This window comes from Euphorbia lathyris, chromosome 2 (genome assembly GCF_963576675.1).
Source record: "Euphorbia lathyris chromosome 2, ddEupLath1.1, whole genome shotgun sequence".
NCBI classification, from domain to species: domain Eukaryota; kingdom Viridiplantae; phylum Streptophyta; class Magnoliopsida; order Malpighiales; family Euphorbiaceae; genus Euphorbia; species Euphorbia lathyris.
The window spans coordinates 86,323,827-86,351,795 of NC_088911.1; the positions used below are offsets into that span (position 1 = coordinate 86,323,827).

The window sequence follows — 27,969 nt, forward strand, 5'->3', positions numbered from 1 at the left end:
TGATTTTTCTTAGCACTTTATCATGTCCATCTTTGAAAGTAAGACTGTATAGGATCTCAACTACTTGGTTAAAGAGCCTAAAGAAACCTTTTAGGAATGGGTGGAGTTGTTCTAGAGAGTAGCAATCCAAAGTTGCAACCTCAAGGTGGATGTCGATGTGTATGTTATAGCGACGAATTGCCAAAGCGAAGCTCTATCATAGGAACCAACCACATGATAACCCAAAACATTCCCGAGCTTAATGCAACATGCTAGAGATTTAATCAAATTGGATATCCACAGACTCAACCCTTTGCTAAAAAGCACAAGTTCAAAAGATCTTTAGCTCTAGAAAATAGTTCAAAGCAACACCGCGTGGGAAATAGAGACATAGATCACAAGAGGCAGAAGGATCAACTAGAGTAGAACTTCATGCCTCCCTATTCCCTCATGAAGAAAGTACTATAATGGGTAAAAAAGAATAAGCAACGCATGTCTATTCTATCGTCAGGAAGGGTGTCGTGAAGTATGTAATGGATTATAAGCGCCCTCCATCCACTCAATTTGCGCTTCGTCATCTTCTAGTACGAGGACTTGAGATTCAACGATAGCGAGGTGATATGCCATTTCTACAAATAGGTCGTTTGGATCAGCATCGTGCTTTCTGCAGCTGCTGCAATGGCGTCGGCCTTGCCATTTTCCTCTTTGGGGATTAAGAGGATGGAGAAATCGGTGCCTTTACCACACAGTTGGTCGATGAGGGAACGTGCCTTAGCCAGATATTTGGCCATGACGTCGTCCTTGGCCTGGTATGTTTGGTCGAGAAGGTTTACCACTAGTTTGGAATCTTATAGATATGACTTTGCCAGTGGCCAGAAGATTTCCCAGGCATAACCCTGGGGTGCCATTTTGGTCCTAGTCATCCTCCAGACGCGTCCGGGTGTGATGGGTCGCGCGACGTCGACGAGATTTTAGAAGTCTAGTCAATTTCATAATTTAAATTAAATTAAAAAATATATATATATATATAATTTATAACACCATCTAGTTTAACCAATCTGAGCCAACCCGTGGAACCCATAAACCCATGACCCAATTGTCAATCCAGTATGACTTCCAAGTCTGGTTTTTAAAACATTGGTAAAGTCTAATTGAAAAGCTACCAAAAAGTTGCACCTTCAAAAGAACACTACAGATATCCAGCTTAAATTAAGCAAGTAATTAAACTATACTATTACTATCCGTTTTCTTGTGGCGAAAATTGACGCTTCCATCAGGATTCCTCCAAGCAGTAATTTTAATGTCTGCCCCATCTGCAAGTATCTTTTGTAAAACTCTTGCGATATTTTTGGTATCATCAATCCCAAGATGATGATTTCCCATCATTTTCATATTCAGTTGTCGCATCATTCCCCTCATTCCTTTGACCTGCATATACAAACATACACAATGAAACAATAAATTATAAAAGGATTGTTGTCAAAGCATGGGTCAATTCCAAGTTAACAACACAAAGAAAAGATTCAACGAACATGATGATCATTGTATGGTATATCTCACAAACAACATACAGCTTATGCGCATCTGAGATGTTCTAGTTTATTTGTTATCCACCGTTTTCAAAACCTGGCTTGGCTTGGCATGGCCTAATACATCTGTAATTCTGTATCAGAAGCTTAACATTCACTTTTCAATGGCTTGGCTATTGAATTGTTGAAGGCTAATAGTTACACAGTCAAAGATTTAACCAGAGCACTTGTACAGTTACATTTCTATTCTGTTCGTTAAGTGTAGTCTCCAAGGTATTATACTACAAAACACGTCATCTGTTCAAACTGTTTATTTTTCAAAGTCATAGTGTGGGCAACATTTTTGCTAATTAAGCAATAGGACACAAGTCTGAGGCCAATTCTTTTGTAATTACCTCAAATTAAACCTAACCAGAGAGGCAAATGGAATAGTTCACAGGGCTTAAAAGGTTTCAAAAACCTAGCTGATATAACATTGACACACTAAAAAATATGTTTCTCTCACCCTAGAGTCAACAAGGGTGGATTACCTTACTTTAAGTAAAGCCTTGGATGCTTTTAGCTGCACATAAATTATAAGTTCCGTAACACCAAATGGAAGGAAAAGGGACATATAACTGGTCATTTATGCAGCATCAAAATAGAAAATCGGGTTTACTCACTTCTGGTTTTGGATTATAAAAATTGTTATAGACGGCTTTCAGATTGATCCACTCCATAAAATATGGTGGAAGCTTAATCTTTGATACACTGCATTGATGAGGGACCTGTGTTTTCACATCCCAATTCCCACTGATACCAAGAAAACTAAAATGTATCAGTCAACAATATACAAAATTATAAGCCTCAACTCAACTGGTTAGTGAACAATAAATAAAATGAGACTATTGAGACACATAAACTTCGAATTCGAATCCTAAGAAAAATCTGTGGTTCGTGTTTCAAATGCACTAGATGGATAGACCACATAAAATACAAGTTGTCTCATGAAATAAATAATGGTTAAGTGTTGACATCCCTTCATGTGCTCTTTTAGAGTTTTACCTTGTTACAGAAAGTCAATGTAATAAATGTATAGCATGCTTAGGCTGCTGTGACAGCTATAGGCTGCTAGTAGGGTCAGTATGTCTCCTTGACTGTAGGAGTAATATCAGGAGCTACTACTTGTATATATATCTGTGTATTGTTCCCAAGTAAAATATATCAATGTAGCATCTTACTCTACATGGTATCCCATGGATTCCTCTCTATTTCCATGGCTTGTTACATGGTATCAGAGCCTAAGGTCTAAGGTTTCTGAATTCTTTTTTTTGGTAGTATTTCCAGAGTTGTGAAGTATTTCCAGAGTTGTGTTTCTGCAAGGTTCAATATTTTCTGGGTAGTATTTCCCAGGGTTCAATATTTTCTGGGTAGTATTTCCCAGGGTTCCATTTCTGTCAAGAGCTTGGGTCTCTTGAATACTCACTGTTGGGACGTCATTTTATCTCACCACCCCTCTGGTTCATCCTCTCCGCCTCTGATCGGCATTTCCTCACATTCCGGCCACCCTGTATCATCGTCGCTGTAAGAAAAGTCCTCCTTACATGGGATTAGAGCCTTGTTTGGTCTCTGTTTTGGGTTTCTGGATTGAGATTTCAGAATTTGTCTTCGGCTTTATGAGCAGAATTTCTAGGTTTACATTTCTGGGCTGTTTCTTTCAGCATTGTTGTCTGCCTTGTGAGCAGAATTTCTCAGTTCTTCTTCCGCCGTCGTCGACTCTCTGTTTCCGATTTGTCTGCCCGTTAGTTTTCTGGTGAATCTCCTTTTGTGCACTGATGTTGCTGGCAGCCTCTTGCATGTGGCTACAACTGAGTTTTGCTTCTCTGTTTCGGAACAAAACTTGATGTTCTTCCGCTGATTTGTTCTTCTAGGCCGCGTGCCCCGGATTATATTTTATATTCTAAAGTATCTTGAGTGTATTGTTTTTAGGACTATGTTATCTGTATTTGTAGCAAGCTGAGCATGATTAAAATCCATGCTTCAACTTGAGGGGGAGTGTTACAGAAAGTCAATGTAATAAATGTATAGCATGCTTAGGCTGCTGTGACAGCTATAGGCTGCTAGTAGGGTCAGTATGTCTCCTTGACTGTAGGAGTAATATCAGGAGCTACTACTTGTATATATATCTGTGTATTGTTCCCAAGTAAAATATATCAATGTAGCATCTTACTCTACATGGTATCCCATGGATTTCTCTGTATTTTCATGGTCTGTTACATATCTCTATATACATATCCCAGTACGCAACATGGGCAAATGAGAATGGTTAAATGCTTGTTTACATTGACAGGTGTTAGATCTGTGGGTGAGTTAAACAATCTTAACATGTCTCTCATCTTTTTCCACTTATATCCAATCATAAGTGCTTTTGTGGGTAGTTTGGCTTGACTCTTGAGATAGAAAAGAGATCTGATACGAAGTTCAAAAATTATATTGCAAAGTAGTAAAAGCTTTGATATCTCATATGAAGGCTGGTTTTATGGGGGGAATTCAGACATTTTCAAACAACCATTGTTGGATGAACAAATGCAAGCAGAAGGGTGATTATATTTGATAGCATTTAGTTATATAGTTTGTTCCAACAAAAGAAAGACTGACCAAGTTACAAATGCTGCTCGATTAAGATGTCCACCATGCTTCTTGTCCCACAAATTATGCAATATCAACCAAGCTTCAAATTCTTGAATAACTTCGTTAAATGGAATAGCTGTATCATGCCAAACACTGCAAATAAATGCTAGACATCAAAATTTCTTCAAGTACAAACAATAAAGTAAATAACATTTGAAAGGCAACATGTGAAAACGTGTGTGTATTGCAAATGCAAAATTTGGTTATGATATTTTAGTTATTTTTTACTCTATACCATAGTATTCATTAGCACATTAGAAAAAATGAGATGCAAGCTACCTCAAAAGGTGTCACAATCTCATGGTGAAAGGTGAATAAACTGGTCATAATGCAATCAACTAGGCTGACTAATCAAGGAAGTGGAGTTATTACCATGGCTTAAATGATACATATGGCATATTGCTAAGAAGATAGGTCTTTAACGATTATATGAAGTAGAAAACTGCCAGCTAAGTCATCCATCCCACAACATTTAAATCATCAGATATAGTCACTGATACTGTTTATAATTAATCTATGATACGTTGGACAAAGGTCTAGTACGAAAAACTTAGGAGATTCAGATGGCCATTGTCGTTTATCATCTATCATTGTTAATAGAATATGCACAAGGAAAACTCAGAAGCAGCTCCAGAATTGCCTCACAGCTATTCCAACTGTTAGTAAGATGAAGAGTTCTGGTGATTACCTGTAATATTATAACACAGCATTAGCTATTAGAAGATTATGAAGCATACCGGTCAACCCCAAATTCGCCATATTTGTTTCCAATATATTCATTTATTCTTTGTTCACTCATAGCCGAGGGCCTGACAAATCTGCAGGGGCAAAGAGGACCTCTGAGAATACTTGATAAGAAAATCTCACAGATTGTGATTTTAAGATACATATCGTCACAAAGCATAACCATGAAATATATGGTATTTCCCTAAAATTAGTTTACTAAAAAGAATTTGCAAAAAAATCCTGAACACTTCAAATGAGTAATGCCTAGCCATGAAGACTGAGATTAACCTGTGGAACAAATCTACAACACCCATGGTTCTTGTATCTAATATCAGAACAGGAAACTCCAGTATCTCAACTTTCCCTTCCAAATCTAAGACCAAGAGAAAATCAAAATCTTGGGGGCGCTTGCGGTCAAGGTCAGCAGCATTCACTGGGAGGTCTCTAGAGCAATCATGATTAAACTTCTCTAGGTGGGTGGGATCATCCATCTGAACCGAATGATAATATTTATTAAGAAACAATTTATTAACTTATACACATAACTAATAACCAAATTATAAAAGATACTTAGGATAATAATTCAATTTCCTTATAAACATAACGTAACATGAAAGCTATTATACGCCATATCAAATGGTACCATTAAATATTCAAACAAACAATCATTTGAAGTTGATAAATTCAACATATAAATGAAAAAAACGCATTCTTCTGGTAAACAAAAGTTTAGATTGAGCCACTAAAACTACCAAATTCACAAACTTTTTATTTTTCATTTCCTAAACAAGATTTAAAATCAAAGCACATGAACTAAAGCAACAATAAGTAGATTTCTGAGATACCCAGCCAGTTGTGAAAAGAGAATGATGATAATGCAAAGCTCTTAAATTTCAGATTCTCAGCAAAAGACTTGCACGATTACATCCGCAATGCGGCAGGACTGCATTGCATAAACATTATAAATGCAATACTAGCATATACAAACGGCCAGGCAGGTAGATTGCGAATACAACAATAGGCAAAGAAAAAAAAAACTTAAGTGTTTAAAAAAAGAAGAAGAGGCAATTAGTCAAACAGTTGGTATGCAACAAAAAAAAAAACTGTTACACCGTAAGACAATGAAGCAGAAAGTTGGAGATTTGGTGCCTACCATGGTGCACTTGCCCTGAGAATGATACAAGCACATGGGCCTCCAGCGATAATCCATAGTGCCACAACTGGGTAGAGTTGAAGAAGAAGAAGAAGAAGAAGAAGAAGACATTGAAGGAAAGGAATCAATGTGGGTTTGAGTACAGTAAGGAGTGGAATTGTCGAAGGTACGAACATTATAATACGCAGGTTTTTGTGGGGTATGAAAGAGTGGGATGATGCTGGAATATGTGCTGCGAAATGAGGGAATTCTAAAAGGAGAAAATTTCAGTAAAGACATAGTTGACGGTATTGCTATGAAAAAAGAAAGAAAGAAAGAAAGAACAGGTGAAAAAGAGAAGAGAGAAGATAGATAGGGAAAAACCAAGGACAGATCCAAGTAAAAATTGAACAAGCTCACTCTATCTCTTTGCAGGAAAATAAACTTTGTTAGTCTATTTGTAATTTTTAGAGTTTAAGAGATGATAAATAAATATCTCGAGATTACGTTAGAAAAAAAGGGTCTCATGTATAAAAACTCAAATAACAGAGGCTTTATAGTTGCTTATTTTGCTTTTCCAATTCCAAATTCATTTGCTGTTCTGGCAGAATTAAATGCTGCTATTTTCGTAATTCCAGCAGCCAATAAGAGGGACTGGAATCACATTTGCCTCGAATGCAACTCCGCATATGTTATTTATCTTTTTGGAACACCGTCTACAAATGTTCCATGGCAGGTTCGAGAGGATTGGTTATCCACAGTTCAACTACTTTCTTCGATGCAATTTACAGTTTTTCACATCTGCAGAGAGAAGGCAATCGGGTTGCTTAAGCCTTTACTGAATTCAGTAAAACCTCAGACGAGCTCAAGTGGTGAAATTCAAGTCTTAGCTTTTGCAATTCTTTTATTTCTGATGACTTTAACAAAGTTGAACAGTTAGTACCCATTGATTGTCCATTCCTGAGTTGTATTTATTTCATTCTTTTCATTCGTTGTATTTTTTAGTTTTCTCTTTAATAATATTTCGCACCTAATTTTTTTTAAGTCTACTGTGGGTGCCAACCTGGTTGGAATATATGTCCAAGATCCTTTTAATTCTAGCTTCCGAATTTTACCCTGTAAAAAGTGTTAAGATTAAAAAAGCAAATCGTTTTAATGATTTTTGAATTAGTGGTTATTAAACATTTAATATCATAAGAAAATAAGGATTTTTTTTTACAAGTGTTTAATATTGCTGAGAAATGAGTTAAAAAGAAATTAAGTACTTAAAAAAGGAGTGTTGGGTCATGCATGGAATCAACTCAATGAGCGATTCAGTGCGAGAGAGCGCCTGATTATCCACAGTTGTTTGTTTTTACTGCTGCTATAGAAATTATTTTCCAGCATTTTGTTATTTTTTATACATTTGTTTTGATATTTTCAGTATTTTTTTCTTCCATTTGGACAAACATTTTCTATTTTTGCCATTTTGCTCCACTAATTTTCGTATATATTATTTTGCTAAGTTTTAGCATTAGGTGAAAAGCCTTGAAAAAATAAATGTCAACTAAGTTTTGAACCAGTAAAATCACACACAAAGTAAAAGATGAATGCCATCATTTACTTGAAGTTGTCTTATAGAGAAGCATATTGACAGACTTAAATAGTGGGCAGTGACAACTGCTGCTTTCACTGACATTCAAGAATAGTTAGTAGGTTCACAACAAAGAAATGCATATCTAAAGCTTTAATTCACCAAAGAGATAGACAAGATAAAGTTTCATTTCTCCCTGTTGCTGTTGCATGCATAGAGAGAGCTCAAAATCCTGATATGGACTACATCAATTTCTTTTGGTACGTACGTACGAACCTACACTGATCAATCGTCGTCCTCTTCATCATCGAGTGCTGTGAAATCTTCTACAACATTAGTCCTATCAGTTTGTTGATTCATCGATCGCATTTCCCCAATCTCAACCAGCAACATTGCATCACATACTACCCTGTCTGCCCGCAACATCTTGGGGCAACCTGGCACAAGAAATGAACCTTATTCTAGACCGGCTCATGGAAATACATTTCAAATAATAACTCATTACATACCTGCTATGGGGCAAACTGCTCTTCCCTTCTCACTTGCTATGTAGCTCATGATTGTCTTCTTATCATATACATGCTTGCATTCCATACTACATGAAAATTTGAAACAAGACACAGAATAAGTATAAGGTTTGAAGACAAATAATTTAAAATGATTTAAAAAAATGCTTTAATTTTAAATGTATTAGCTAAAGCATATAATGGCATGAACTTCCACTACTTTTTCAGTGGCCTCCAGAGTAGTTTTCTGAATAGCAAGCCAGATAGAAAGTTTCTGCTACAGGATAATGGAAATATGCAACAAAACAAGCAAGACCTAAACTTCTCATGTAAAAGAAAGAAAAGAAATTCCCTATGAGGTAGTGCCATAGACATCACATTACGGAATGACAGGCATTTTCAATGGAAAATTTCATGCATTAGAGTCCTTGGACTTCAAAGTTCTAGTTATTTTCCCAGTCAAATATTCACTTGGAAGCTGCAAGTTATAATAATAGTTTCTCTGTTCTATTTTGCTACTAGGACAACTTCTCTCTCTTCCCTCTTCTATCTTTATATTTCTCTTCTCAATCTTTTGCTTTTCTCTCAGTTTTCTTCCAAACTATTAAAGACCTTTTACTTTATCTTCCATGCTTACAACCAAAATAATCTGTACAGAAGGGAAGGGTTTTTTTATATAAAAAAAAAACCTGGTAAGAGGTCCTTGATCAGGCATCTTAACTTTACTAATGTTAGATTAAAAGGGATAACTGGGTTGCCTCACATGTAGATGCAAAAAAAAAGGAAAGATGGAGAGTGGAAAGAGAAGAACCCTAGTTGGCAAGACCGTGAAATCAAATTTAACAAATAAATAAATTAATTAAAATAATATTTTGGCAAGTTCTCTAAATAAACACACAAAAAATTACATTAATAATTTTATAAGTTCCGATGTACAAATATTGATAAGATTTAAAGTGTAGCCAATAAACATTTACATTCTTCCGTGATAAGTTCAGGGATCATTAGAAAGCTAAGCTCAGATGCAAAATAGCTATTGCTTTTACTGCTTTCATTTGCTAAAGAAAATTGATGTCTGAAAGGTGTTGTTATATCATGGTTTGATAAGTGGAAATCCATGCCAACACCAATTGCTCACAGATGTATAATTTCCAAGGAGAATGTGCATGCAAATATAACTTTAAATACATGAGAGAGTTTTTGAGAATCAAATAGATTAAAAGGCCCCGAAATTATAATACTGGAAACTTCGGCATCTGAATGCAAAATTTTGGAGACTATTTATACTAGGGTTATAATACGTAATAAATCCCGCCCTATATCACAAATAAACCCTGATTAATCTACGCCAATCATCCATTTTAAAGGTGACACGCTAGTCCAATGACTATTGATTTTAATGAGCCTCAACATAAATACTGCAGTAGACCAAATAATAGAACATAAAACTAATAATGAAAAGACAGTAGTTTATAGGCAACCAACAACTAGCCTGAAGACCTGAATGATTAGTTAGCAAACTATGTCTCCAACTGAATATAGACACAAGGGTCGCGAAAACCATAGTTACACAACCAAAAAATTGAGACTGAGTAGGAGTCGGATTATTATTTGAATATGTAGCAAGTTTTCAGTTTAAGAAACCTAAGAGTTTTCACCAGAAGCTTCAGGAATCAGATCAGATATGGCACAAAAGTATTGAACAGTATTCAGCAAATTCATCAGTACAACTCCATCATAAAATTGATATGTTTCACAACTAAATAATAAGCTTTTCCCCTCCTTGAATGAAATCCAACAATAATCAACATTTTTTTAATGCCTATAAGAATGAAAACCTAATTTGATATAAGATTTCAAAAGTAAATTGCATTCAGTCACGTGATAAATAGATTAGGAAGTGAAAGTTGCAATATACATGCAACAAAGATGAAAATGAAATATAATTCATCAAGCTAGACCAGTAAAAACCTAATGTTGTAAGGGTAAAATGTTTTGAAGTTTAACAATGGTCTACTTATGTTGAGAACCTTCTCTTTTGCAAAGATGTCTGGCTATCAATCAGACAATACCTGCCCTAAGGTTTTTTTTTTTTCCCAAGCAACTTTGCCTCTTTCAAATAATGACACTGCTACACACAATATGAAACTTTCTAGTGCATGATAGAAGGAAGTTGATTTTGTCAAAATTATCAAGGGCAAGCAAGAGAGGAACTCTTCGAAAAACCTAATAGTTTCCTACTTTATTCCTTCAATCATCTTTTCCCAATATAAGATCAGTTATATTTATCAGCTCAATCAACAAACAGTCACAATCACAGCCAAGTTCTTTATTTGGGTATCAACATGCAAAGAAAAGAAATGTGTAACAGTTAAATCTTAAAAAGGTCTTTTTCACTAACTTCAATATTTCTTGCACGGAGAAACGCATGTGCCTATATAGGCAGGCATATGGTTTTCCATGTAAGTAATGCCACTCAATTCTCTCTTTTTTGGCTTGAATGTTGAATTCCAGCCAAAGTTTAAGCAGTTAATCCAAAGTAAAACACTAGACTAGTAAAGAAAGAAGTGAACATAATTTTCAAGAAAGGAACAGTACCTGCGAACTGGCTCTGCTAATTCAATAACAGGCTTTCCACTGATTGGGCAAACTTTATTCAAAAGGTTGCTCTGAGTACTTGTCATTACAATGTCTTCCTGTTCTTCACCTGGCATTGGTTGCCCTTCATGATGAACATTCTGAAGGAAAGTGAAATATAACACACTAAATGATTATCCATGATAAATAAGCACATTATAATAAAAAGTGTATGAGCATACATTTACGTCTGTGTGGGGTGAGAAAGGGAGAACAAACATGGAGAAATCATAAATCTAAAATCAGGTATCCAAGTAACATCTAGAAACCAATAGGACCATAGGTAAGGAGTAAAAACCAGACAAGTACATATAGACCAATCAAGCAGATCAACTATTGCTCTAGTTTCTGTCAAAATCATGCTACTTGATTCAACCTCGAATCCTACCCGTCCATAGCGGTTGACTTAAAAAGGTCCTCCTTGTCAGACATAAATATTCTTGCAGAGGCCGCATCAACGTAAATTGTTGATCCTTGATTTGTTTATAGAAGAAAAATCAGTTAGAATCATTTTGGGTTTTTAGGCTTTTTACAAACTTACTTCAACAAAAATCAGGGTCCCAGAAATGGAATAGTTCTAAACTTAAAATAACAGCAAGGAGTTCTGATTGTCAAGAAAACCTTTACAATCATGAGCAATGATGAAAAGCTTACAACTTTGGCAGTCTGATAATACTTGGAAATTGTTTTCCGGCCTAATTCTTCCCCAACCCCCTTAACTTGTCCAAATTGGTCATTTTACCCCCTCAACTCATCGAATGTCCTATTTACTCCCTTAACTTCATAAAAGTGGTATTTCTCACCCCCCCAACTTGTCCATTTATCCCCCCAACTCATAGAATGTTTTATTTACCCCCTTAACTCCATAAAAGTGGTATTTTTCACCCCTTACAATCCGTTATCGAAGCCTAAATTGATAACTTTTTTTAAACATTAAACCTATATTTATGCTATTTTGTAAGTGGAACCTAAATTGATACTTCCCCAAAAATCATAGGCCTATTTTGGTACATTATCCCTACATATAATGTATTTAACTTGTTTATATTAATGTTCTTGTTATTTGTATTTTTTATTCGTTCTTTCTCTTTTCAACTTTTTTTACTAATATAAATGGATAAGAAATACCATTTTTATGGAGTTAAGAGGGTAAATAGGATCATAAGTGGTGAGAAATACCACTTTTATGGAGTTAAGGGGGTAAATAGGATATTCGATGAGTTGAGAAGGGGTAAAATGACAAATTTGGACAAGTTAAGGGGGTGAGAAATACCATTTTTATGGAGTTAAGGGGGTAAATAGGACATTCGATGAGTTGGAGGGGTAAAATGACCAATTTGGACAAGTTAAGGGGGCTGGAGAAGCATTAAGCCTTGTTTTCCCTTACTGCCTTAGCTATGTTTTTGTCTTTTTGGAACTTCTTGCACCATTTTTATGAACTGCTATAAATTTGTAGTTCAATTAAAAATTCATATTGTAGAATAGTTATGCTGCTGATTGGAGACTAGACCTTTGTAGTTATTTAATTGATACAGAAATAGGATAGTGCTAATGATTAACTAGAAATAAGATCAATCAACCAATAGGTATAAACCAAGCAATATCTTTGAATTTTTCTTATTAATATCAGGAAAACATACCCACACTGCTACTCTAAATTGACGTAATAATGGATGATTGTTTGAAGCAGAAGAACTTGATTTAAGCTTTTGAAACTCAGCCCCAAGCAACTTCTCAAAATCAGTGAGCTGTGATTCAAACATCAGACCAAGAGCAAGTCTGAGAATAAACAAATGACCAAAATGGTATTATCAAATAATAAATAAATAACATGAGCACAGAAAAAAGATATAAATACCTCTTCCTGAGGCTCATATGTATTTCCTACTGATGCAATTACGGATGTATGATGTCCACAGTTGTCATAAGCCTCTAGCAATTCAGCAACAGCATTGTCAAGCTCATTTACCTGGAATGATGAAGGTAACAATGAGGTGAAGGTGCAAAAAAATAAGAAATCAAAAGTTAATTGTAAAATGAAAGCAAATACGAGCATCTAAAAGCACAAGTGCTGGATCACATTTGAAATTTTCTGAAGCATAGCTATAAACAAAAATTATAAAAAAAGAATAGTCAAAAGAAGGACCAAAAGCAAGAATGCTAACCAGATATTAATTATATGCACAAGGTGACAGAAAAATCCTAGGTGTCTCAGCAAACAACCAAGGAAAGTGAAGTGATTAGTCTGACCAGATAAGACCAAACTACCAAAGAACAAGCGAAAAAGAAAAAGAAAAAAGACTAGACAGGACAAGATATAGACCAGAGGATAAGCTAATAGTTCTTGATCCATCTAGTTGAAAAGGAAACCAGAAGGAAACTGACAACTCTCTGAATAATTCGAGTTATTTTGGACAAAAGGCATTGAATCAAAAGGTCAAGTTTGCCATTGGATATCAGGATTAGTGAATGATTAAGTCATAATTGTTTAATGACATTAAATTGCTCAGAAACACAGCATAATGAATTTTACTTTGTTACCAAATAATCTAAAAATAGATGTCCTAGCTCAAATTATATGCTGTGTAACATAAACAAATCTTACAGAAAAAATAACTCCAAACAAAAGCTTTCAAGCACCTTTCCAGATTCATTATCTTTCTCCAAATCAACTGCAATTTCCTTCATCATATTCAGAGCCTTCCGAATTTCCTGAAACAAAGAATTAAAATTTGATCCTTTGTGGGACACAAGCACAAACTTGCATTAAAGGGCGGCCCGGTCGCATTACGCGTCCCCGCTGAGCGAGGGTCCGGGGAGGGGTCCCACCACAAGGGTGTATTGGGGGCAAGCCTTCCCTTGCCAATTTAATTGGCAAGAGGCCGCTCCTAAGACTCGAACCCGTGACCTCTGGTCACACGGCAACAACGTTTTACCGTTGCGCCAAGGCTCGCCCTCTACAAGCACAAACTTGCATTAGTTGGCGAAATTCAGAATTGCATAATCATGCTAGTTAGAAGCAAATTAAGAAAATCAATTTTAACTCTTCAAAGTATAAAGCCCTCATCCAAATTCTGACCAATAATGTTAAGTTAGATTAGATACAAGATGAAACATGAATTACAAACTCGTATTCATTGGTAAGCATTTCAGAAGTGTCTATCTTCTAGTTGGAAGTAAGGTACTAACAAAACTTTTGGCTCTTAAAAGCAAGACATCAGCTGTAAATGCTAACCAGGAAAGCTCAGGAAGATACAAGAGGAAACATGTAATAAACTAGTACTAGTTGTTTAGCGTTTTAGAAGTCCAACTTTTTCCACTTATAAAGCATTACACCAACTTTAATTCTTAAAAGCAATTTGTCTTGCCTAAGACAGCTATTGTTGATGCTAAACCAAGAAACGAGAGAGGCACAGTTTAGCGCCATTGGCCCATTTCCAAAGGTATACCTTCTTTCTTTCTTTCAAGCATCAAATTGATGCTAAACCAAGAAGCTAAATGTGAGAATAGGAGGTACAGTTTAGCAGCATAATTCTACAGGCTTATCTTCTTTTGAAGATAAAAAGAAAAACATATAGTTGATTTTTTGAAAGATATAATTTCAGAAGAAACAAAGTAGCTCCAATAAAGTTATTGAAATAAATTAAAAGAAGTCTTAATCTACTGGTGGCAAGCAGTCTCCAGGAAGGTAAATTCTGAAAACAATAAATAAAAATTCTATCTTTCTCGAATTTTCCACTTTTTTTTTTTGTTTTATCTTTCTCGAATTTTCCACTTAAGTGACAGCATTTAGTTCCAAAGGTTGTGAACTGGTTACAGACCCTTCACCTGGATGAAAAAACATATCAGCCTCTATACTGCTTTCAAGACTTCCCTTTTTATTTGTTTTTACTAATTTTTGAAACATGGCTATTTAACAAGCTAAACAAGTCCATGTTAATTAAAATCTTCCTACTCTTCTGTTAATTCTAATTCTACTTAAATACAACTCCTAAGGAAAAAAGCAGTGTTAGATAACTACCACCTAACATGTTAAAAATAACCAGTTCCATACTCTGTATAAAATTTATAAACAAAACATAACTCAACATACATATACTAATAGAAGAACCAAGCCTCAATTGTAACGTTGATATATTAACAAATACGATAAAACAAAAATTACAATAATATCAGAAAATGAAAATAAGAATTGCACTACACCTACTGCATCAATTGGGAACCAAAATATAATAGATGGTACCTGAAACTCATAAACAACACCATTGTATATATGCACAGCCTATGGTTTGAAGATTTGCAATTTTAGAAATTCCCTTTTTCCGCTCTCCCCCCTTGAAACAATGAAGGTCTGCTTGGATGGAGGTTAAATGGAGGTTAAGCAAGGTTAGTGAGGTCAAGCAAGGTTCCTTGCTTGGGAAGGAGTTTCAAGGTTAAACGCAGGTTTTTATTTATAAAATATTAATAGAACCCTCACCTCCATCCAAACAACATCCCACTAAGGTTGATTATTTAACCTTACTTCACTATCCCTCTCGAAAAGTACCTCCTCTTGTTTGGAAACTTATCTCAGCGAAAGTTAGAGAACCATTTAGTTAGAATCTTTTGATGAACATTACTCTTGTTAAGCCCAAAAAGTTTTAGTTACCAAAAACAGAAAAGTCCTTTCAGTATTCCCAACAAAACATTAAAGTCCAACTACGAGATAATCAACAGAAATCACTTGCTTAACAATCAGAAACTTAAGTACATATTCATGGTTAGGTTTTGGATAAAGTGTCATAATTTAGCATTCTGGTGCCAAAAATAAAAGCAAAATCGAGCTACAAACTGGTCATTTCTTGTTTAGCATTGAAAACTTGTAACCATAAAAGAAGCAACTAGAATATAAATTTCAAAGGATGTCAGAATAGTACTGATATCCATTAAGAAAGTTTTCACAATTAGGTTGCCATAGGGAAGCTTTGAGTACTTGACGATCAACTACTCTTTTTCAGAAGAATAAACCTATATCTTACAAAAGCGAGATTTCACCCTTCCTGCATTTGAACGCTCACAACAGAAGATAACATTTAATTTGACGCCTTGTAATTCGAAATTGAGCAAAACTATACATAAAACGTTCTATAATTATGCATATATTAGGATTTAGAGAGAAATTGATGTGATTAACAATCTTCATACTTTGAATTTCGAGCTGGATAAAAATAATTTATTATACAAAACAACGGATGGAGACCGTTGCGACTTACAGCGAGGAGAGATTGGTTTTCGCTGGAGAGAGTTGAGGCCAAGTTTCTGATTCTTCCGGCGGCACCACTGCCACGGGAAGCCGAGGTAGATGCCATGTAGGTTGAGGTTGTTCGTTGCAGTAGGAATACGATACTGCTTTTGGAGGGAGTTTTGAGGAGGGAAAAAAGAACAATAATGGCTTAAAAACCCAATTTGGGCCGTAACCTATACATTAATATTTATTTTGTTTGTTTTTTTTTTTTTTTTAAATCGGAAGGCTAAAACCCTGTAGAAACAAAAACTGAACAGAAAAAAAAAACTAATAGAGAACCATCATTCTCGAAATCCGGACTACTCGATCCTCAATTTGAATATTCTTAAAGCTTGTAGGAGGTATACCACACTTATGACAACTCAAAACTAGAGAACATACAAACTCGCCATGCATGCAAGTTACGGTCTGCAATCAGGCTTTCGCCCATTGTGGAAATCTCTAGTCAACCTTCCTGCAAAAAATCTTTTCTTAGCATTAAGCATGCTGATACTAGATAAAAATATTAGTGAAAACAGAGCTGTGGGAGAGCAATACAAGCATCAGATCCAATCCGCTGTTTGATTTCCTTCTCGATAATGATGATAAGAAACCTCTCAATCCATATCCCTTAGGTCCCAACATTTACTAATGAGCCAGAACAACAGATGATAATTTCCTACTAGACTTGTCATAAACTTGAGTACCGAACTCAAATCCATTTCCATAACTATCTTCCCATATCTCTTCCTCCAAGCGAACGAGAGATCAAAATAGAGACCCCATATCTCTACCAAAAAAAGTAAAACAAATTCCTAAATTAACACCAAAACCATCAAACCACTCACCTTTGTTATTTTGAATGATTCCACCCGCACAAGCTAGCCCCGAGTTTCTTTTACTCGCCTCATCTGTATTAACCTTCACCCAATTATCGTCCGGAGATCTCCAACTAATCCATCTTTCCTCTTTTGCACCAACCACCCTATTTAAAGAATTGGTATTTGCAAGCACGACTTCCCGAACTAATTGTAAAATGTAATCAAAATTTGACATATAAAAAAGAATCCTTTTGAACACTTGACTATTTCTGAACTTCCAAATCCACCAAATTTCCACACAAAATACTATATTCTAGGGAACCCCATCAATAGAAAAATTTGCATGAAAGTTTACATACAACCAATCCCCACAATTAAGAGAAAAGAAAACCCAATGAGCAGTAGGTAAGACTAAGCGGCTCCAGATTTTCCCGGTTTCAGCGTAGTCCCTCAGAACGTGGAGCTGTGATTCTAAATTCCTTCAAGGAATGCAACCCAGCTCGTCTGCCAGTTGCCCGATTCTCATTGCACAAGATGTGATTATGCATCACCATCCACATGAAGCAGTGATTACATTCCGGCACACTAATATTCCAAACATCTTGCCATCAGGATTTACCACATATGGAGTAGTGGCAGTCATCTTTAAGGGCACTCGATTGAAAATATATGTGGTAGTGAATAAAGCATCAACCCAAGACATAATTGGTAGATTAGTTTGTGCCATCATTGATCTCACCATTTCGAGTAATGTCATACTCCTTCCTTCAACAACACTATTTTGTTGTGGTGTGTACAGATTAGATAATTGGCATTCCCATTTCATCACAAAAATTTCTGAACTCATCATAAAGATATTCACGAGCCCAGTCAGTTCATAGAACTTTAATTTTTTTTTATCTAATTGATTCTTTACTAAGTTTTATATTTTTTGAAGCAAGTGAAGACTTCAGATTTATGTGAAATAAAAAAGACATATCCAAACGGAGTAAACCCGTATATAAAAGTATTGAAATAATTAGGATCATGCCTAGCCCTTATATCCATCGGACCGCATATGTTTGAATGAATTAAGTACAATGGAAGCTCAGCTCATTTGGCTTTTCCAAATGATTTTCGGGCTGTTTTTCCAGCTAGATAATGTTCATAAGTAGATAAATCTACCTTATCTAGGTTTCTAATAAACCTTCTTTAGCAAGAATTTTTGTTCATTGATGGCTAATATGGCCAAGGCTAGCATGCCAAACATTTAAATCATTTTCAATATATTTTTTTTTTATCAGAATGTAAATAGAGAACAGCATACATTTAAAAATGTTCTAAATCCATTACAATATAACCATTTAAAAAGTAGCCACAACCATAATAAGTATCGAGCAAGTACAATTTCACACCACACTCACTGAAATTCAAATGAAACCCAAGTTTAAGTAAACCCAACACAAAGATTAAATTTCTATGATTATCTGGAGCATACAACACATCATGCAGGAACAAGGCTCAACGTCCTCACAAGACTAAGTTTCATGTGCCAATGCCTTTAACTTCTACTTTAGAATTGTTCCTACAAACATCCATTTTACTACATGTGGAATTCGTTGAAAATCTACGAAGGTTTTTCTATCCTTGTTACATGGTCTGTTGCTTATGAGTCTACAGTCCATAAAGAATGAGATTCACTTAAGAAGAAATAAGTCGAAACATCAATAACGCTCAATTGTGTATTATTATATACCTTTTTGGGTTCAGTGCAAAATGTCCCTTGTTGCCACAATTGTAACATTTGACCTTCAATGCTCTTCTTCTTGGGATGATGTTTCCCATTTCCATGTTTATTAAACCTCTATCTCTAGTTGGCATGGGAACCTCCTTTGTCGCACTTTTGTTGGAACTTACGTTTTTCCAATTTCCACCTTATGAGCTTGAACCTATCATGTGCACATCTGTACTTGACTTGTTCTCCTTAAGGTGACCATCTCCTAGCTCCAAATAACGTATGGCATCTTCTATAATCTTGATATTCTCATTATGAGTGAGGTGGATTTTCATATATTCCCAACTATATGGCAAGGAATGAATCACAGCTCGAACCTATTGTTCATCAGTAAGGACATGACCAACATCCTTCAGTTCATTTATTATGATGGTCATTTCTTTCAGATGTTTCTTTATAGTATAACTAGTCTACTTCTTATAACTATCAAATTTGACAGTTAAGGACCTTAACCTCGTCACACAAGTAGCACCAAAATGTTCAGCAACCACAGAGCATATGTCCTTTGCTAAATCATACTTCCTACTCTCTTATGATATCATTATCTATACTTCTAAACGACGTAATGCGAGCTATATAGAATTCTTTTTCTTCCAAGCATAATATGTTGTGCGATCCCTTCTATGTTGGTTGTCGTTCCCTCTCCAGGCTCATACATAGATTCATTAATAGCCTCATGCTCTTCTAGGACATACTGTATTTTCATGCTCTATATCTCATCATTATCACCAGTTAGCTTTTTCCCCCTATTTAGCTCAACCTAGAATATATGTCATAATCTTTATCATAAAATTAATTGTAAATTGATAACCATGTGTTGAATGTAGAATCGATAAAAATTGACATAGTCAACCATCATCTTCTAAAATTTCAATATTAATTATTAACTATATAACTAATTAATGTAAAAAATCATTTTTAAAGTTACATAAATTTTAATCTTTTTACATTAAAATAAAATTTCATTCATAGCAAAGATGGAATTTAATAATAACAAATAATATTATAAAATCACAATGTTATAATACAATAACAAATAGGAAAGAGAACTCAACTAATATTTCCCTTAATTCTAGTTATAGTTTATAATGTACTTTGGATAATGAGTTTCCTAATATCCTATGATGACATTTTTGAATGGACAAACCAATCGAAGTACCAACTATTTTCCTCGTACCCCAAGTAACATATTCTTTTCTAAATTGTTTGATAAGACTTCTATATATCTTATACTTTTCTCAAATTAAAATCAGAAGGCCACTAAGACTTGGATAATTTGAAAAAGTTGCTTTCAAATACAAATATATATCTGTATCGTTCAATATATGCCCTTTCCATTAAATTTCTTGCATTCTAAAATTTACACTAGTTATATATTCCACTAAATCATTTATATTTCCCTCCATTTTGAATGAAAAACAATAATTTTTTAAATCTTTAATGATAATTCTAATATTTTTTTCATTGCGCAGCAATAGACCAGTTCAGGGACCCGATGGCCCGCCCAGTCCGTCCAGACCCGTTGATAATGGGACAGGCTTGGTCATTGTAAATTTACAATTAACCCAACCCGACTCAAGCCCAAAGATACCCATTAATTTATGGGTTGGGCTTGGGATCTATTATTAAAGCCCGTATCAACCCGGCCGGCCCGCAACTTATTTATATATTAGTATTATTTTTTTATGAATATAAAGGTATTGCTTGCAACTTATTCAAATTTAGTTTTTTTTAGTTTTTTTTAATAAATATTATGCAGGGGTTTTAAAAGAACATTTAATTTTATTTATAATAAAGCTAAAGTCTTAACGTATAATATCTACCTATATTAATCCCATCTTAATTCATCCACCTCCCGGCCTCAATCTTTTCAAATTTACAGATTGTATTGATTTGGTTATTTTGTTGGATTTGTGAAAATAATTCTTTTAGTTTTAACTATTTTTATTAGTGGAAATAAAATTTTAGATTTATGAAAAATAAAATATCGGCGGGCTTAACCTTTTCTAATTCAACCCAGTCCAGCCCGAGCCCGAGGCATATTTACTACGGACTAGGCTGGGCTTGGACATGAATATTTATTGAAAAGCCCGATATGGTCCAGCTCGGCCCGACCCATGAATAGATCTACTCAGCAGTAGCGACACACATAGAAGTTCTCATTAAATTCAATATATTTCTCTATAACAAATGCATGATAAATTAATAAGAATTTTGATTTTCTGTAAAAAAAAAATACAGAAAAAAACAAATAACACCGCTCACAATAATAATTTATTATTTTACAAACAAACTTAATTTAAATAGCTATAGTATTTGGGAAAAGTCGCGATGCCCTCCTCTGCCCTAGACCCCAAGTCGCAGGAACGCCGACTGCCGTTCACCGTTCCACCTGATGACCCTTCCCCTCCACCCCCATCACTCCGACCACCCCCAAACTGACCTGGAAGGACATCGCCACAACCAATTCCTCCAACCAGCCTCCCAAACCTCGCACGGATATGTGCGCCACCGACTTGATACGAATTAGTTTTGATGAAGTGGATCCTCTTGTCCCACGGGTCACGATTGATCTAGATCTGAAGAAGAAATTAACAAAGACTTGGGAAAATGTGTTGATCATAAAACTCCTGGGTAGAAGCTTCTGGTATGTTGCATTGCAGAGACGGACGATTGAGCTCTGGAAGCCTACTGCAGGGGTTAGTATGATAGACTTAGGGGAAGGCTTTCATCTTGTCCAATTCGACAATGAGCTGGATAGAAGCCACGTGATTAATGATGGACCTTGGATCGTACAAGGGCACTATTTCACTATCCGCACCTGGTCGGTTGCATTCAGCACCTCTGAAACTGGTGTTGAGAGATCAATGGTATGGGTCCGTTTTCCCCAACTCCCCCTTATTTTTTATGATGAGGATGTTTTACTTGGAATAGCAGCTACTATAGGCAAACCAGTACGTGTTGATGAGAAGAGAACCATAGGCCATTTTGCAAGAGTTTGTATCGAGATTGACCTGCTAAAACCTTTAATTACTCAGCTTGAACTAGATGGGGAATTACGAGTTGAGTATGAAGATCTCCACACTGCGTGTACTAACTGTGGTAGATACGGGCACCTCAAGGCGGAATGTAGTTGGCCTTGCGCTATGCCTACCAGAAGTCCCCCAGAAACAAGTGACATGGTTGTAGGAGAGCCCAACGCTAATAAAACTAGTGCAATGAAGGAGATGGAATCCTCTCAAAACCAGACAACTACGGAAACTGCTCCAGAAGTTAGTACTGAAGTTTATGGCCCATGGATGATCGTGCCTCGCATGAAGTTTCTGCCTCGCAATAAAGGAATGGAATTTAATGTCCAAGGAGTGAAGGATAGCGGAAAACCAATCCAGCAGAATCCGTTTACTAATCCAACATCGCGGGACATTGCTAGCACCAGCTCGGAAACTTTTTATGGTTTTGGTATAACACAGAAAGGAAACGAAGAGGTGGAGAAAGCGTATACAAAAGAACCCCACAAAAATAAAGGCACGGCCTTTGTGAAACAAAGGGAATCGAAATAAGGAAAACAGAGAACAGGGGCTGGTTTCACAATCTAATAAGTTTGCTAGCCTATTTTTGGACTCTATGGAAGTTGAGCTGGGTAATAACACATTGGTTGACGATCAACACAATGATCAGAGTTTTGAGATGCTAGCGGTTAGAGGGAAAAGAACTAGACTTGAACTAGAGACGAGGGTAGTTTTCCAAGAATTAGAACCAACCTTGATAAAGGGCAATCGTATGATAAAGGGCAATGATCGTCTGCTGCAGAAACTGAGAGACAGATCGACATCCTAGAGCATGAAGAGAGTGACAAACATGGAGGTGCAAGCTCCGAACTCGAAGACTCATTGACTTGCATCCTGTCTCCTTTTTTTATGGTTATGAAGATCATCACTTGGAACTGCTTTGGTGCCGGAGGCACTGCTTTTCAAAGAGCGTTGCGATATATGGTAAAGACTCACAAGCCTTTTGTAGTTTGTCTTTTGGAGACTAGAATCCCTGGATTAAGGGCTTTGGATATAGGCAAGAAAATTGGCCTTCCTAACTATGCAATTGTTAAAGCGGAGGGTTTCAGTGGGGGTTTTTGGATTTTTTGGGATGAAGACCAAGCTAGAGTTAATGTGAAAGTGGAAAATCACCAATTTATTCACTGTTCTGTTACTATTAATGGGGGAGAATGGCATGAAACGTCTTTTAAGTTCACTACAGTGTACGTTAGGCCACAGATGGCACAAAATAGGAAATGTTTCAGGATATAAAGAATCTAAGGGACCTCGTTGTTGAACCATGGTTAATATGCGGGGACTTCAATTGCATTAAAGAAAGTAGTGAAAAGTAGGGGGCTCATCAAGGACTCTAAATAAGTGTGGACCCTTCTCTGACTGGATTAATCAGCTTAACTTAGTGGATTTAGGTTTTTTAGGACCAAAGTTTACCTGGTATTGAGGTTCCTCTCCCAAGACCAGGGTTGCGTGCAGACTCGACAGGGGTCTCTGTACTTCTGAGTGGCATCTTCGCTTCCCTGCTACGATTGTCAAACACCTCAAGCGTGTACAATCCGATCACTCCCCTATACTTATGGACTTTTGTTGCGGTGAGAAGAAAAGAGAATGCTCTTTCCAGTTCATGAATGCTTGGCTTGAGAACCAGTCTCTCCGCGATTAGGTGACACAGGGTTGGCTACAAACGGACTATTTAGGCTTGGCGCTTCGAGATATGATGGAACGTCTTCAGCATTGGAATAAGGAGGATTTTGGCAATATCTTCCAATGCAAAAGGCGTGTGTATGCCAGGCTGGGCGGTGTTAAAAGGAGGCTTGCAAATCGATGCACTAGTGGCCTTCTAAGACTTGAGGCTAACATTATGACCGATCTTAATCTGATTCTGAAATAGGAGGAGCTTTTTTGGGCACAAAAATCAAAGGTTTAGTGGCTGAAGGAGGGAGACAGGAACACAAAAAAATTTCATATGTCGACTGTTATTAGAAACAGGCGAAATATAAAGATTGGCCTTCGTTGTGCGGATGGAATGTGGACCTAGGATGAAGATCAGTTAAGAAGTATGGCAGCTAGATTTTTTCAACATCTTTATCACAAGGATATGCCGTCACGGATCAAAATTATCTCGAACCACTCTTTTCCCCAAATTAGTGATTTAGATATGGAGGAGCTGGCTCGTGCGTTTCAGAACAAGGATGTCAGGGAAGCTCTCAGAAGCATGGCACATTGGAAGGCGCCTGGGCCAGATGGTTTTCAAGCAGGCTTCTTTCAAAAGTTTTGGTCCACGGTGGGTTCTTGCACCTGTGCGTGTGTTCTACGGGGGCTCAATAAAGGGGATTTGGAAGGCGGAATGAACACAATGCTAATTTCCCTTATTCCAAAAGTGAAAGACCCGGAAAGCCTGGCTCAATTCAAACCAATCAGCCTGTGTAATGTCAGCTACAAGCTTATAACTAAATGCATAGTCAATAGGCTAAAGCTCATCCTCCCGTAGGTTGTTGGACCAATGCAGAGCAGCTCGTCCCAGGAAGACAGATCTCTGATAATGTGGTCCTGCTCCAAGAAACTGTGTTCTCTTTTCAATGGAGAAACAACAAGAAGAATCAGATGCTTCTGAAGTTGGACTTGGAAAAGGCTTATGACCGAATCAATTGGAATTTCCTAAAGGACACCCTTATCATCCTGGGAATCCCTCAACAGTTGATATCAGTCATCATGATTTGTGTAACCTCCCCTTTTATGCATATGCTTTGGAATGGGGAAAAAGGAGATGGCTTCTATCCGTCGAGAGGGTTAAGACAGGGAGACCCGTTATCTCCTTATCTCTTTGTACTTTGTCTGGAAAGGTTAAGCCACTTAATTTTGGATTCAGTTGAGCAAGGCAAGTGGAAACTAATAACACTATCAAAAAATGGTCCCAAGTTATCTCATTGCTTCTTTGCTGATGACATTGTCCTGATGGTGGAAGCTTCATGGGAACAGGCAAGAACAATCAAGAAGGTGCTCAGCTATTTCTATGATGGTTTGGGTCAGAAAGTAAGTCTTGAGAAATCTTATTGCTTCTTGTCCACTAATGTTGATCAGCGGGTGCAAGGGTTGATCACGCAAGAGCTGGGCATTAGAAGCACTACAACGCTGGGAAAGTACCTGGGAGTCCATCTAGTACATGAAAGAATAACAAATGCTCTTTTGATTACGTGATTGACAGAGTTCGGAACAGGCTAGCAGGCTGGAAGGAAAAATGCCTTTCTTTTACGGGTAGAACCACCCTTGTGAAATCAGTACTCTCGGCTCTTCCCACCTACACGATGCAAACTACTATTTTTTCGGTCAGTTTCTGTAATAGCCTTGACAGCATCAGCAGGAAGTTTATTTGGGAGGAGCTCTGACCGACAGTATAGAATTCATCTTGCCAAATGGGATGTGGTGTGCAAGCCTCGGGTTCAAGGGGGTCTAGGCATCCGTCAATCCCAAAAGGAAAATTTAGCAAATGTTGCAAAGCTTAGTTGGCGGATGTTGATGAAACCGGATTGCCTCTGGGTAAGGGTCTTACGAGATATTTACTCAGGGTACAAACAAGGAATGGATTTATTTAGAAATAAAAACCTGAAGAGTGGGAACTGGAAAAGCATTATTAAGGGAGCATCAATTTTGAAACAAAGGCTAATTCGGCTCGTGAAGAATGGTAGGGGGACAAGCTTTTGGAATGAGAAATGGCTTGGGGATTTTATTCTGGCTGACAAAACAAGCATCCTGTTGATGGATGAAGAAAAATCCAAAACAGTAGTGGATTACTGGAGGGATGATGACGGATGGGATTGGGATCGTGTTAAGGCATTTCTGCCTCAGGACATGATTTTGAATCTTGCAGCTATCATGCTATTCCAAGATGGAGAGGAGAATGATTGCTGGACATGGGGGCTTACGGAGTCAGGGAACTTTTCTATTAAAACAGCATACTCAACTCAGTGTACAGACATGTCTGTGCTGCTACAATCTGGGATAATTCGGATTGGAAAGAGATTTGGAGCATTGAGGTGACAGAATGAATTCGGTTTTTTCTATGGACGGTCGGCCATAAGGCTATCCTAACCCAAGTTAATTGAATGCGTAGACACCTCACCACAGATGATAGTTGTTGGAGGTGTGGGGAGAGAGAGACATTGATCCACCTGCTATGGGACTGTGTGGAAGCGAGGAGAATTTGGACGTTTTTCATCCTGATCGATCAACAAATTGAGTTATTTGCAGGGGAATTACATGTATGGGTTATATGGAATATCCGATCCAAGGATAAGTGGAATGGCGTTGCGCGGCCCTCTGTTTTCTCGATTGGTTGCTGGTATCTGTGGAGATGGAGGAACGAGTTAACGTTCGAAGGAGAGGTACAGGATATTAGGGAGAAATTGGACTGTATTGCTAATCAGGCAAGGGAGAGCCGAGGTATCTGTGCAGTCCGAGGTGCGCTTTCTTCCGACAGCAGTAGCAGCTCGTATCGCCTTGTAAAATGGGCGCTGCCGATGGAGACTTGGATCAAGATTAATAGTGACAGGGCGAGCAGAGGTGATCCAGGATGGGCGTCTTGTGGTGCCTTAGCTCGGGATATATCATGGAATTGTATAAAGGGATTTACTTGCAATTTAGGGATCTGCACTGCTCTTCTGACAGAGATTTGGGGACTCTATTATGGTATCATCTTGGCTCGGGAGATGGGATGGAGGAGAGTAGTGTTTGAAATTGACTCCCTAACAGTTGTGCGATTAATCCATGATTTAGGGAAAACTTTACATAGATACTATTGGCTAATCGAAGAATGTCAGAAACGTTTATAGCATAGTTGGGAGTGTCGAGTTGTTCATACCCTTCGAGAGGGTAATAGAGCAGCGGATTGGTTGGTAAAATTCGCAGGATCTTCGAGTTTAGGGCATCACGAGTGTGATGATCCCCTGCAGGCTTTCAAGACTTTCTTCATGCTGACAAGTGCGGTCCTGGTACTCTTAAGAGGGCTCGGACTTAACTCTTAGGCGTTTGGCTTTGTTTGTTTAGTTTTGTGGTTATTCTTGGGGTGTAGTACCCTTTCTTCTTATAAAAAAATATTAACAATAATTAAAAGAAAATATTATATTTTCACTTGATAAAAAAATAAACTTTATTAATTACTAAACATTGGACATACATAAAAAAAATATTAATAATTTTAAAATAAAAAAAAATATGATAAAAGTAGATAACATTTTTACTATTATTACCATAATAATGTTTCTTGTTAACAGAAGCATAAAACTGGTCAAATTGGTCAGACATCTAAGTATGCAACTTTGATAACTAATAATTTGAGTGAGCTGCTAAATACCGTTCTCAAATTGCTTATCACCGTCTGTATTGGATTTTTTTGTCCTTCTCATAAAATCATAAACACGAACAACAATAATTGATGTGTGACAACCCGAACCCCGAAAATAGATGATTACGAGTCGGAAACATTAAAATTTACATTTTTTTTATCAAAGAACTCATGAAAATAATACATATTTTTCATGACGATTTTGCAATTTTCGTCACAAAAAATTGGAGAATTTCGCATTTTTCATCATAAAAAAATTGAACGATTTAGTATTTTTGTCACTAAAAATTGTAGAATTTTGCATTTTTCAAAATTTGGCCTAAACGGATGGCGCATTCCCCCCAGCCCATGGCGGGAACGGATGGCGCATTCCCCCGACCCATGGTGGGGGCGGATGCGCCATCCGTTCCCGCCATGGGCCGGGGGGAATGCACCATCCGTTTAGACCAAATTTTGAAATTTTCTCTCAATTTTTTTTCCAGTTTTGCAAATTTTTTATGGAAAGGGAAAAATTGTCCAAATAGGAACGGTGATAAGTAATATAGGAGCGGTGAATAGCAAATCCCTAATTTAATGGTGGGTCAAAATCCATAAAGAAACAACTAAAAAAACATTCACAAGTTATCTTCAAGTTGAATCATAACAAAAACAAAAATAAAAACTCCAGAATTTCGATGTATTGGCCCAGCTTCGACTAGCCATATCTCTCTCATTTTTAACCCAACGTTTATGCATAATATATCAAATTAAAGATCTACATATCCTTCCTTCCAACAGCTGTATAAAAAAAAAACCTAATTATATTTAGAAATACTTAGGAAAGAAAAGAAAAAAAAATTCTAATAAATCAATTATTATTATTATTTGAGGAATTAGGAATATGTAGGAAAAAGTTCAAAAAAAAAAAGGAATATGTAGGAAAGAAATAAAAATACAAAATAAAAAAAATAAAAGTTTTATTATTATTTTAAATT

General features: G+C 36.6%; 2 protein-coding genes across 2 annotated transcripts; both read right to left on the bottom strand.

The window, feature by feature from the left end:
• Positions 1-992: 992 nt before the first annotated feature.
• LOC136218826 (uncharacterized exonuclease domain-containing protein At3g15140) lies at positions 993-6,916 on the bottom strand. Its single transcript, XM_066005948.1, has 6 exons — positions 6,058-6,916; positions 5,193-5,395; positions 4,916-4,996; positions 4,146-4,271; positions 2,171-2,300; positions 993-1,407 (listed from the first exon to the last, which is right to left on the bottom strand). The coding sequence occupies exons 1-6, from the start codon at positions 6,334-6,336 to the stop codon at positions 1,201-1,203; spliced, it is 1,026 nt and encodes a 341-aa protein (XP_065862020.1). The 5' UTR covers positions 6,337-6,916; the 3' UTR covers positions 993-1,200.
• A 673-nt stretch (positions 6,917-7,589) lies between these two features.
• On the bottom strand, positions 7,590-16,174 carry LOC136220657 (E3 SUMO-protein ligase MMS21). The gene is made up of 7 exons (XM_066008455.1): positions 16,005-16,174; positions 13,393-13,464; positions 12,611-12,721; positions 12,393-12,500; positions 10,714-10,853; positions 8,119-8,204; positions 7,590-8,046 (listed from the first exon to the last, which is right to left on the bottom strand). Exons 1-7 carry the CDS (start codon positions 16,098-16,100, stop codon positions 7,895-7,897), a joined length of 765 nt encoding a protein of 254 aa, XP_065864527.1. The 5' UTR covers positions 16,101-16,174; the 3' UTR covers positions 7,590-7,894.
• Positions 16,175-27,969: the final 11,795 nt, after the last annotated feature.

Coding starts and splice junctions, on each gene's coding strand:
- LOC136218826 (XM_066005948.1), bottom strand. CDS start 6,336: ATGTCTTTACTGAAATTTTCTCCTTTTAGAATTCCCTCATTTCGCAGC. Junction 4,997..5,192: donor GTTGTAGATTTGTTCCACAG/GTTAATCTCAGT, acceptor TTGCCCCTGCAG/ATTTGTCAGGCCCTCGGCTA. Junction 1,408..2,170: donor TTTATAATCCAAAACCAGAA/GTGAGTAAACCC, acceptor TTGTATATGCAG/GTCAAAGGAATGAGGGGAAT.
- LOC136220657 (XM_066008455.1), bottom strand. CDS start 16,100: ATGGCATCTACCTCGGCTTCCCGTGGCAGTGGTGCCGCCGGAAGAATC. Junction 8,205..10,713: donor TTAGCAGAGCCAGTTCGCAG/GTACTGTTCCTT, acceptor ATTTTCATGTAG/TATGGAATGCAAGCATGTAT. Junction 8,047..8,118: donor AGCAGTTTGCCCCATAGCAG/GTATGTAATGAG, acceptor TTCTTGTGCCAG/GTTGCCCCAAGATGTTGCGG.